This window comes from Entamoeba histolytica, genomic scaffold (assembly GCF_000208925.1).
Source record: "Entamoeba histolytica HM-1:IMSS scf_1104750516671 genomic scaffold, whole genome shotgun sequence".
In the NCBI taxonomy this organism is placed as follows: Eukaryota; Evosea; order Mastigamoebida; family Endamoebidae; genus Entamoeba; species Entamoeba histolytica.
Window position 1 is genome coordinate 30,501 of NW_001915001.1, and position 12,141 is coordinate 42,641.

Here is a 12,141-nt window from a genome sequence, read left to right on the forward strand (position 1 = left end):
AAAATACTGCTGAAAAGAAAAAAATGAACTGATATTTTTTATTTAATTATTCTATTGAATGAGCGAAGGAAACACATATCAATTTAAAATAGTTTTATTAGGAGATAGTAGTGTTGGTAAATCTAGTATTGTCCTAAGAGTTTGTAAAGATGAATATAAAGAATTTCAAGAAAATACTATTGGTGCAGCATTTTTAACAAAAACTCTTATTGTTGATGGAGAGACTATAAAATTTGAAATTTGGGATACTGCTGGACAAGAAAGATATCATTCACTAACTCCAATGTATTATCGTGGAAGTAATGCTGCATTAGTTGTTTATGACATTACTTCAGACGTTTGTTTTCTCTTTTTGGTATTTAAATAGCAAAAGAGAGATCGACTAATAGAAATTTAGTCTTCTTTTATTCAAGCAAAAAAATGGATAGATGAATTAAGAGGATCAGGAAATGAAGCTATTATCTTCTTAGTAGGTAATAAATGTGATTTGGATAATTCTCGTGTTATTACAAAAGAAGAAGCAGAAGGTTATGCACGTAGTTTATCTATAGATTACATTGAAACATCAGCAAAGGCAAATATTAATGTTAATGAACTATTTGATCAAATTGCAAGAAAGTTACCAAGAAATGAAAAGGGTTTGATTGATCCAGATGAAGTTGTTATTTCAAATAATAAAAATGAGAACAAAAAAGGTTGTTGCTGAATATCTTAAATAAATGAATTTTTGCTTATTCAATTTTTTTTTCTTTCTATCAGTTATAACAATTTTCTATGAAATAAAATTTTCATGATAACTAAACCTAAATATTTAATATAGTTTTTAATTAATAATATTAACTATTATAATTATTCAATCACAAAAATCAATCTATATTAGTTAAGATACATTTAACTTTGTTGTAAAGGATCTTCAGAAGGAAGACAACTAATTTCATAAGACTCAGCTTCAGGTATTGGACAATCAGGTGGTGTTATGTTAGGTTGTTGTGAAATAATCACACCTAAATAATCAGGACCAAAAACTACTATTATTTATGAATAATATTATTGGACTATATTTAATATAAACAAACTTGAGCTGAGAGGTGCTGAGCATGAGATAGGAATTGTTTTTCCATTCAGTTGAAATTTGATTTGATGAAATGGTTTTGGATTTGGTGTTGATTTACAATAATACTTTTTTTTTGGAGGGTTACTTAAAGGGATATTTGGATCATCATAGACTTGTTGTTTCAATTGTATTAATTCAAGGTATCGCTCATGGTATTGATTTCTTTCAAAAGAAGTTTTAGAAGGATCTTTCATTGATTCGTCTATTTTTTTTATTTCTCCCTCTATTCTTTGTAACTAGGTAATTAGTATTCAATTTGATTATGGTTAGTAGTTTTATATTCAAACCTTCCTGTGTGGCCAACGCTTAATGCCTAAATCTCTACATAGTTTTTTAACTGATGTAGCTGACATACCTACAATACGAGCAACCTCTTGTAATGGCCTATTATAATTATTTTTTAGAACTAATGCAATTTCTTTTGCGGACTTTTTAGTGTCAGAAGAATCTAAGAGCTGAATTAATTCCAGTATTGAGAGGGATTGAATTCCTTATGACAAAAGAAGAATAAAAAAGAAAACAAACAACGAACGTATTCAGTCGGTACTGACTCACTTGACATTCTAATTCTTCTTGATAAAACTAGTTTAAATACTCAAATGAGATAAAATCTTATCACAACTCACAAGGAATGGTCAAAAGAATTTTTCTTTTTTTTTTTTTATCAAAACAAAAAATTTTTGTAATAAAAAGCACAAATAAAACCTAATATCAAAAAGATAAAAGTCAGGAAGGAACTTGAAAAAATAAATAAGATATGAACCAGTTAGGGTTATATTTAAGAGATTTAAAAACTATTATTTCATCATTAAACCTTACACAATGGAAAGAAGAAGATATGGTAATAGATCATTCTCAAATTCAAGAAGGTATAGAAATAATGACCAAAGAACTAATGGAGACTCAATGCCACCAAGAAGAACTAAAAATGATAAGGAAGTTTCAGCACCACAATATGTTAAAGTCCGAGTAACAAATCTTGGACCAAAGGTTACTGAAGAAGATATAAATGTTTGTAGTCTTTTCTTTTGAAATGAAAATGAAAAGTATATAGTTATTGTTCAATTTGATAAGATATGGTGATATTCTTTTTAAAGAAGATAATAAATAAAAAGTACCGTGAACAAGTAATTATAGTTTAAGAAATTGATTACTTTATTGAACGGATAACGACAAATTGAATAGTTTTAATTATATTAATGTAGTAATAAAGAAAGAAATAAAAATAGATAATTGATATAATAGAAATTATGCTCTATGAATAAAGTAGAACCATTAAAAGTCTTTTTAAAATCACAACAAGATGGAAATAATGTTGCTACAGTTCTTTTTAAAACAGAAGAAGATGCTAATAAAATTATTAATGCATATAAAAATGTAGAATTTGATGGTAAATTAATGAATTTTGAAATTATTTCAACAAAAAGCCAACAAGGATATCATAATGATAGAAGAAGACGTTTCCATGATGGAAGAAATAGACAAAGACAATTTGGAGGAATGAGAAGAGGATTTAGAAATAGTTTGATTGATAATGTTACTAGAGAAATTATTAGAAGAGAACGTATGTACGAACAAAGTCTTTATGGAAATAGAGGAAGATTTGATGGTAGAAGAGGATTAAATCATATTGGTAGAAGACATATGAACCACAACAATAGAAGAAATGACAATAGAATAAAAAGAAATACAAATGAAAGAAGACAACCAAGAATGTCTTATGAAAAGAGATTGGAGAATATGAATTCCAAATTAGAGGCTTATATGAAGTCTTAATGGAATAACATTGATTTAATTTTAATAATTTTTTAATTATTTTAAAACTATTTTACAAATAATAATAAAGAAAATATTAAAATTATTATTAGATAATATTATTATTTTTTTTTATTTCTTCTAAAAAGTATTTTAAGGCAATTCAATACTTATCTCCATTAAAACTTATATTAAATTATTCAAATAATTCATTTCAAAGAAATTATACTGTAATTAATAAATCAAAATATTGTGTTTATTAAACTTATTGGTTAAATATATCTAAGTATGTTATAGATTACTACTATATAAAGATGATTCATACTTTTTAAAGTAATAGATCTTTTTAGCTTCATTATAAATTTGATATTCCTATAACATTTATTTTAAATGTATTTTGTTATTATTTTATTTATTTTTTCATAAAAAGTACAAAACATCTTTTGAGTTGTTAAATATTTTTTCTCTTCATTATTAAGTTAGGTTAATATTACAAAAAAGAAATATATAAGATACAATCATATCATATCTCCATCTGCTATTATTATAACAGCTAAACGCAATTCACTTTTGAATCATTTTTTTAGATAAGTTCATCACTAGATATACTATGTTTTATAAAGGTCAATACTTATGCTCTTTTTTGAGTCGTATTAGAGGAAAGTTGATGTTTTATTAAAACTATTTCAGAATAATATAATACCTCACTCTTTATTCATTTTTGTAAATTTTTGTTTGTATGTATTAATAAATAAATAGCTAAACATTGTATTGTATTTCTTGTTATTAATGAGTTGAAGTTAATCTTCTTAAAAAACAAATTAATAAGAAAGACAATTATTCATTTTCATAATGTTTTATTATTTTTATAAGATAAGAAAAATAAAAAATAAGTTTTTATATTAAAACCTCATATAAAATGACTAAGTAGAACTTAAAAAATAGAAATTATTATTAAGAAAATGGATAGATGTGATCATGGACCGAATGTAAGATGTTTAAAATGTATGGCAAGAGATGCACAAAAGGCAGCTGAGTTAAAAAAGAAAGATTTGAATAAAACAGCACAAAACCCAAGTAATTCTACAAAATTATCATCGTCATCTTCACAACAAGGGGAAAAGGTTTATACCGTTGGAGGTGGGGTTAAGAAAAATGCATCAACTCACTTCAGCTCTGGAGTCTATAGACTTGGTGATGGTGGACCAATTAAACCAGCGACACAAACTGCAAAAGGAAAGCCAGTTAAATGGCTTTGTAATCATCCTCCAGGACAAAAGTGTAGTAACTGTTTATGTCCAAAAGGAGCGGCTAATGTTAAAAGACAATGTAATCATCCACCAACAATGAAATGTCCTAATTGTATAGCCCCAGAAGAAGTTAAACCTAATCAACCACAACAACCTCGAATTTATTTTCCAGCTACATGTCCAAATCATGGTCCACATGGATGTTGTACATTATGTCTTGCAAAATGGGATTATGAAAAAGTCAGAATTCAAAAACAAGAAGCTGTATGTAAATTATGTCGTATGAATTTTATGGAAACAGACAATTTTCAAAGGTACGTATTTCAAAGAAGTTTTTATGTTAATAGAATTGGCATATTATATGGAACATTTAAACAAGACAGAGTACAAGTTGAAGCCATTTATGAACCACCTCAAGTTATAAATGAAGAAGGAGATTTTGAAATGAAACAAGAACAAACACTTTTACAAGTACAACAAATGGCAGTTGAACTTGGATTAGAACGTGTTGGTATTATTTTTTCACATGCAAGAAGAGAAGAAATTTTAACAAGTCGAGAAATTATTTCAGCAGCACAACGACAATTAGATTGGGATAAGAGGTGTGTAACAGTTGTTGTAACACCAAATGAAACAGGAAGTGAATCTAAAGTAGAATGTTATCAAGCATCAGAACAATTAATGGAATTAGTTAAAAAAGCAATAGTACAACCTAGTCAACCAAAAAATAATGAAATTAATTTAAAAGAATCAGTTTATTTATCACAAAAAGAAATTATGACTGTTGATCCAATAGTTTTTGTTTGTAATGTTCCAATTCGTGCATTTAAAGCAAAGACTATGTTTTTATCATCTAAATATCCAATTGAAAATAGACCACAAGAAGATGTTACATTACTTCAATTTAAAAAATATTTTGAAAGTGTTAAAACACTTCCAATTTATCAACAAATTTCAGATTTTCATTTATTAGTATTTTGTTTAGATTATGGAGTGTTTAGTTCACTTCATTCTGTAAAAGAGTGTATTGTGAATAAAATAGAGAAACATGATATTAAAGAAGATATAAAACAATGGCTTGAAATGCCTTTGGATTGATTTTAATTATTATAACAAAATAATTATTTACTTTTATTTTATTTATTTTTTATTATGAATAACATAATATTAAAAAAATTTTGTTACTTATAAATTACTGTTTAATTCTTTTCCTCTTCTTCCATAAACAATTTTTGTTTGAAGTTCTTCTTGTGGAACATCTTTTAAAATTGTCTCATCAGAAGGTTCATGACATATTAATGGGGATACTTTTTTACAAATCTGACATTCACAAGTCAAATTATTGAGACTTATTTTAAATCCATTTGAACTTAATGTATTTAATAAACATGGAGTACATATTAAATGGTTTGACGTTGCTTGTGAACAATGAATCCAATTTAATCCTATTACATTATTTTTTGGTTGACATAAACATGAAAAACATATTTCATTATCATCATCACTTTCAACCATTTCACAAATAGGAGATAATTTGCCTTGCTTAATTAATGAAGTTACTTGGTTGAGTAATTTGTGGTTATTATACCATGGAAGTTCTGTAATTTCTTTGAACCATGGTTCATTTACTTTTAACGTATAATTTTGAAGAAATTCAATGTGTTCTTTTTTCTTTCTTTCTACATATTCTTTTGAACACACTACTTTTATTGGATATTGAATATATTCAATTAATAAATATAATCTCTCTATTTCTTTATTTTGCATCTTTCAAATACTTAATGAGTTTGTTTTTTATATTTATAGAATAAAGTCACTTTGGGTTTAAATGATGTTTATTTTGTTGTTCATCTATTTTTGTTTTTTCAAGTCGTAAAATTCAATTTTTTCTTATTTTTTGTTAATCAATATGAATCAAGTTGTTCGTTTGTGATTTGTAACTAATAAAATTAATAGAATGACGATAAAATAACGCATGACTCAATGTGTTAATACCGTGTATTTAACTATTTAAACAGTCATACTTTGAATTTATAAACATCAAATTAAATTAAAATGAAAGAGTTAATAGACAAGAATAACCAATTGATTAAAGAAGTAGTAAAAATACTTGCATTCATTCAACAATCAATTTATGGTGATATTAATAAGAGGTATCAATATTATTTAGAAAGTATTAAAAGAGGAAGAAACAAGAAGGGAGAATGTAAAGAAGAATGAAGGAAATAATGGAAGAAATTTACCAAATAGAAGAATGGACAGAAAAAAGAATATCCAATATATTATTTGATTCATATAATGATAATTTGAAAGTTGATACATCAGTATTTGATCAAAGAATAATGAATAAAGAACATATAATAATTATTATTGAAGATGAAGAAGAAAATAAATTTGGAGGATATGTTAATTCTAATATTGATAAAATTGATAAAGATTATGAATGTATATATGATTCAAAATCATTTTTATTTTCATTAGTATCAAAATGAAGAATGAAAAGAATGAAGAAATATGATATTATACAATCACAATATGCATTTTTATTTATATAATCAATTGAGTGATTATTTAAATATATTTGGAAATGATATAAATGATATTCTTGGTAGTAAAGAAAATGATAAAATAAAATCATGTTGTTATCAATATTCATTTGAATATAAATGAATATCAAATGTAGTTTGTATGAGACAATTTCCACGATGTTTCAAACAAAAACGAGTCATAGTAATTGAAATGATTCAAACTAGAATAATTGAAGATGAAATAAAAAAGAAAAACAAAACAATGAATGAAACTGTGAATATAAAATTTACATAAATCAATGAAGAAATAATTTATTTCATTTGAAATCTTCACACCCAATGTATTGTTGTTTTATTAAATAAGAAGAAATAAAAATAAAAGAGAAATAACATGAAGTAAATCTCTTTACTTCAATGAACCAAAAAAAATTACTGTCAATTATTAAGCATGGTAGTCTAATGTTTGTTCAATACTTATTAAATATAATCATAAAAATGAAAATAAGTAAGAATTTAATATTCGTTCACATATCATAAGTTGTAATTATAACATTCCATGCTCTTTTTATGACATTATGTTTAATGGATGTCTTTGTTTATGGTAATTCTGTAAATTTTATTAATTCTAGCTATATTTTCTTCAATTAGAAGTTCTTTTTATTCTTGATATTATTTTATTTTATACCAAAGTAAGTGAATGGATAATTCTTCATTAAGAAACTTATTGTCAAGACATTCACACAGGTGACAAACAACAAAAGGATGCACAAGAAAAGATCAATGGAACAATGAGAATGAAAAAGTATAAGAGTAAAAGAATATACAAAACACAGACAGTAGAGACAAAAGAGTGGGAGAAATTAACCAATTATTGAAAAAGAAAAGATGACATAAATAATACAGAATGAATAACAATGGAATAATAATGTAATGCAATGAACAAACATACAGAGTAAAAAGTTAATAGTAACATATAAGAATGAATAGAAGAATAAGATTAAATTGATTTTAATCATCCAAAATCTTCAAAAGGGATATAACTTAAATACAATGTTTAGAGTATTAATTAAAAAAAAGAGTAAATAAATGAAGAATAAAAGAGTTAAAACAATAAGAAATATAGATAGAATGAAGAAACAAAGAAAATTAAAAAAGAAACAATTTAAGATTATGGAATTATTTATAATATAGTGGAAATGAAAACAATTCATTTCTATTCAGCAAATTTCTATTAGTTTTGATTAATTGGTTATAAATGAATCATTACATAAAAATAATACTTAAACAATGAGAAAAAAAGACTTCAATTTAAAGTAATGTAACATAATTTGATGGAAATTGACCAGTTTGTCCATTTAATTCACCAATCCACCAATCTCCTTCTTTAGATAATATTTTAATAACATCTCCTGCTTTAATAGTTAATTCATTTGTTTCTTGTGCTGAATAATCATAATTAGCTCTACACATATTATTATTATTTGTGTTAGGTTGTTGACTTATTGGTGTTGGTTGTTGTGTAGAATTTCCATATGGTACTTGGTATGTTTGTTGTGGTGGAATGTATGGGTTTGGCATAGGATTTTGTGGGGGTTGATTAAATGTTGGTTGTTGTTGAATGTATGGTTGTGACATGATTGTTTGATTAATCATTGGACTATTGTATAATTGTATTCTACGTTGTTGAACATTTGTTTCTTTTTCCATTGAATCACCTGGTGCTTTAATAACATATTCTAAGTTAATTCCATTACTAGGAAGATTTTCAACCTTCTTAGGAACTTCTTCCCAAATCCCATTCATTCCATTCATAACTTCTGTGAAATTAACCATTAATGCTCTAACAACAGGAAGTACAACACCTTGAAAATCTTTACATAATTTATTTGTATCTTCAATAAGTTCTTGTTTAAGCCATTCATATTTTTCTTTAGCATATGTAAAATCAGTTTGTGCATCTGCAAGTCCTTTTTGTCGATTTACTGGTTTTTTTGTAATTTCCATTAATCTTTCATTATAAAATTCCATATCTTCTTTTCTTTTTTCTGCAACTTTGCATCGTCCTAAGAGTTCTTTAAATTGTTGTCCATATGCTCGTAATGGAGTTGCTAGTTCATTCATTAAACCTTGATATCTTGCTGCATCTCTTTCCATCTTCTGGAAAATAGAAATTGTGTCACTAATTTGTTCCATCTTTGCTTCTTCTCCTTCTGATATTTGAACGCATAAATGGAGTGAGTTCAATATGTTTAGATGATTTCCTGAAATATTGCTGACTGTTTTAGGAAGTTCTTCAACATATGTGATTACTTTCTGAAACTCATTTGACATATCACTTAATTTCTTTTTCATAGTTTCATATTCATTGTCAATAGTCTTTTTATTAACTCCAAGAACACTCTTAATTGTAAAAAATGATCTGCTAATACTACTCATGCTGTTGGTTTGTTTTTATCTTATTTGAAGTTCTTTTCTCCTTTTCATTTTTTCAATCTTGTTTTAATCTCTCACTTTTTTTCTTTTTTTCTTTAATCCATATTGAATTTTTCCTACCTTTTTTATCTTTTTTAAGCTCATTACTATTCTTCCTATTATTTCTCTCATTCACACACATCATAACAACATAAAGTAAATTATTATAAATTTTTTATGATTGTCTTCTTATCATCACCTCAATCCTTTTATTTACTCAAATTTTCTAAAAGTGGTAATTCAACAACCATTATTTTATTAATAAAACATTGTCTATAATTTTATTGTTAATGTCAGAGATATTGTTTATGTTGAATTGTTTATGTTATTATTATTGATAATCATTTCTATTCATTTATTATATGTTGGTTATAATAAATGGAGGTTTTATTGCTGGTTCTGGTTAATTTGATATTACTTCTCATATCAATCACTTTGTTATGAATGTCTTGACATTTATTCAACTCTAATTAATTACAAATCAATATTATCCTTCTTATTTATTAATTCAGTTAAATGTTATTTCGTAATATTCCATGTTTAATATCACTTAAAATACTTTGTCATTCCTCTTAAATCAACTTATCATTATTAACAAATTTACTCAATAACTATATTTCATTTCTACATCTACTAATTCTTCTCATCTAATTTATACTAATTAAATGGTGGTTAAAAGAAAAACTCAAAGATTGTTTATTCTTTCTTCACAGTTAATTCTTTGTAATGAGAAACAAAAAAAGAAAATAACTCTTTCTTTTAAAGAGTTGAGATACTACAAAATAAAGAATTTCATTAATGATACAAATTATATACGTACGAATAATCAAAAAGAATAAGACTCATTAATAATTCAAAGTATTTCTTAAACACAAAACCAATTTTCAAAGTCTAAATAAATGGAAAGAATTAGAGTTGAATCAGACTAATACCTTCCTTCAAGGACTTGAATAAAAGTATCTCCACGAAGGCCATTTCTTAATGCTTCTAAAGCAACAATATCAGCAGGAGCAATATTTCCCAAATTAACATTAATGCCAAATGTTGAAATTAACCAAGCTTGTTGGGATTTTAATGGAGCTTCCCACATAATTTTACTTGGGTCAACTTCAGAAATTAAATAATCAACCATTTCTTTGTTGACACTTCCGTCTTTATTATAAATTCCCGTTGTTCCACTTTCTCTCGCCTCAACAATGACAACTTTAGATCCAGCAGCAAGTTCAGCTTTCATTGAAGTAATCCATTCTTCTCGAGTATACTCTCTGTTTTTACACTTATTACCAACCTCTGAAATAACAAAATATCCATGTTCAGTACATTCTTTAATGATTTCAAGCTTTCTTTTTTGACCCATTTCATAAGACCCATCACTTACTTCAACCATTTTAATTCCAAACTCTTTCATAATTTTGTGGAAATCTGCCATTTTGTTTCTTGCAATAAACGCCTCAAGGAATGTACCACCAACATACATCTCAACACCATATTTTTTGTATATTGCAAGTTTTTCTCTTAATCCACCAGTAAAAATTAATGTACCAAATCCAAGTTTAAGAAAATCAATATAAGGAGCAGCAGTCATACACAAATCTTCAGTTGCATGATTTCCAAGTCCCTTGTCCATTACCATAGTATATCCCTTATTTCTTGGTTTGACTGTTCTTGGTGGAAGAAAGTCAATCATTTTCATCATTTCTGTCATTTCTTGTTAAGTATTTTTGTTCAAGTTCCTTTTTAAATAGTACTGTATTTCTCCTTATCTGTTAAATATTTTAGTCTTTCGTAATGAAAAGACAAAATCCCTGAACATCATCAAAAGAAGTTAACAAGAAGAATAAAAAGGATTGAGTCTTCTCCATAAAAAACTAATACATCTCATTTAGAGGAAATGCCAGATCACCTGATATTAACAAAAATTCAATAGTATATTCACAAACTTCAATAATAATTACTTATGACTTAGTACTAACTCAATTACAGAGAAAAATAATAAAAAAATACAAATGAGGGTAAGTTAAATTAATAATACATACCAAGAAAATGAGAAGAAAAGATAATAATATCAGAGAGACATTATCTAATGACCTAACATAACTCACAACTTGTTTTAACAGTGTTGTTTTAGATTTATTATTGTATAAGAAATATATGATTAATCAAAGCTCTAATGAAAAGTCTTAATTTTCATTGAATAAACCCTTAGAGAAATAAAGACATTCAATAAACCATTAAATACTATCAACCATTTTTGTGGTTGAAAAGAACGTGTTAGAGAGGAATATACCTATGAAAATAATAATAAATTTGATTCATGAAACAAAGAAGAAACAAAAAAAGAAAAGAACTAAAATAAAGATAAAGATAAATGAGAAAAACAATACCAGTAGTAATATGGGTTTTAATATTACTTATTGAAAATTGTGTTGCAGCAGTTATTACTGATTTTAATTCTATTGAAAAACAACCCAGAAAATTTAAAGGAAAGATATTTGCTATTATAGAAAGTGATGAGGATATGAATATTGCTATTGAACATAAAGACAGAATTGACCAAGTCATTGGAAAAGGATTTAGTGCTGAGTCATTTCCATCAGGAAGTCCTAAAATTGAAGGGGAATGGGTATATAAAAAGAATTTTACACATAATATTGGACATATTATGTTTGGGAATTTTGCAAGTATTGTTAATTGGACATTTGAAATGACAGAAGCAGTTATTGAAACAATAAATAAATATGGATTAGATGGTGTATGTATGGAAGATTTAGAAAATGTATATTTTATCACTGGAAGATCAACTCGTGATGTTAGACTGATATTAAGAAGATTAGGAATTGAATTACATAAAATTCAGAAACAAGTATTTGCTATTATTCCTGTTTGTTTAATAAATACACTAAGAATATGAATGTTATAAAAAGATTAATAATATCTAGCCAAATTCTCAAGCAATTGGAATTAGTGAAATAACTTCATTAAAGAATTTAGTTGATGAATTTATTCTTGATGACATTCAATA

General features: G+C 25.9%; 8 protein-coding genes across 8 annotated transcripts; 4 read left to right on the forward strand and 4 right to left on the reverse strand.

Moving 5' to 3' along the window:
- Nucleotides 1-58: 58 nt before the first annotated feature.
- On the forward strand, nt 59-706 carry EHI_026420 (Rab family GTPase; the record flags this gene model as incomplete). Its single annotated transcript, XM_650285.1, has 2 exons — nt 59-337; nt 398-706. The coding sequence occupies 2 exons, from the start codon at nt 59-61 to the stop codon at nt 704-706; spliced, it is 588 nt and encodes a 195-aa protein (XP_655377.1).
- Nucleotides 707-891: 185 nt separating this feature from the next.
- EHI_026430 (uncharacterized protein) lies at nt 892-1,467 on the reverse strand (the record flags this gene model as incomplete). Its single annotated transcript, XM_650284.2, has 3 exons — nt 892-1,028; nt 1,077-1,350; nt 1,402-1,467. The coding sequence occupies 3 exons, from the start codon at nt 1,465-1,467 to the stop codon at nt 892-894; spliced, it is 477 nt and encodes a 158-aa protein (XP_655376.2).
- A 469-nt stretch (nt 1,468-1,936) lies between these two features.
- On the forward strand, nt 1,937-2,890 carry EHI_026440 (RNA recognition motif domain containing protein; the record flags this gene model as incomplete). Its single annotated transcript, XM_650283.1, has 2 exons — nt 1,937-2,125; nt 2,360-2,890. 2 exons carry the CDS (start codon nt 1,937-1,939, stop codon nt 2,888-2,890), a joined length of 720 nt encoding a protein of 239 aa, XP_655375.1.
- Nucleotides 2,891-3,831: 941 nt separating this feature from the next.
- Nucleotides 3,832-5,217, forward strand: EHI_026450 (uncharacterized protein; the record flags this gene model as incomplete). The annotated part of the gene is made up of 1 exon (XM_650282.1): nt 3,832-5,217. One exon carries the CDS (start codon nt 3,832-3,834, stop codon nt 5,215-5,217), a length of 1,386 nt encoding a protein of 461 aa, XP_655374.1.
- An 87-nt stretch (nt 5,218-5,304) lies between these two features.
- Nucleotides 5,305-5,886, reverse strand: EHI_026460 (uncharacterized protein; the record flags this gene model as incomplete). Its single annotated transcript, XM_650281.1, has 1 exon — nt 5,305-5,886. One exon carries the CDS (start codon nt 5,884-5,886, stop codon nt 5,305-5,307), a length of 582 nt encoding a protein of 193 aa, XP_655373.1.
- Nucleotides 5,887-7,955: 2,069 nt separating this feature from the next.
- EHI_026470 (uncharacterized protein) lies at nt 7,956-9,083 on the reverse strand (the record flags this gene model as incomplete). The annotated part of the gene is made up of 1 exon (XM_650280.2): nt 7,956-9,083. One exon carries the CDS (start codon nt 9,081-9,083, stop codon nt 7,956-7,958), a length of 1,128 nt encoding a protein of 375 aa, XP_655372.2.
- A 961-nt stretch (nt 9,084-10,044) lies between these two features.
- Nucleotides 10,045-10,824, reverse strand: EHI_026480 ((2r)-phospho-3-sulfolactate synthase, putative; the record flags this gene model as incomplete). The annotated part of the gene is made up of 1 exon (XM_651530.1): nt 10,045-10,824. The coding sequence occupies one exon, from the start codon at nt 10,822-10,824 to the stop codon at nt 10,045-10,047; it is 780 nt and encodes a 259-aa protein (XP_656622.1).
- Nucleotides 10,825-11,487: 663 nt separating this feature from the next.
- On the forward strand, nt 11,488-12,030 carry EHI_026490 (uncharacterized protein; the record flags this gene model as incomplete). The annotated part of the gene is made up of 1 exon (XM_001913842.1): nt 11,488-12,030. The coding sequence occupies one exon, from the start codon at nt 11,488-11,490 to the stop codon at nt 12,028-12,030; it is 543 nt and encodes a 180-aa protein (XP_001913877.1).
- Between the last annotated feature and the right edge of the window lie 111 nt (nt 12,031-12,141).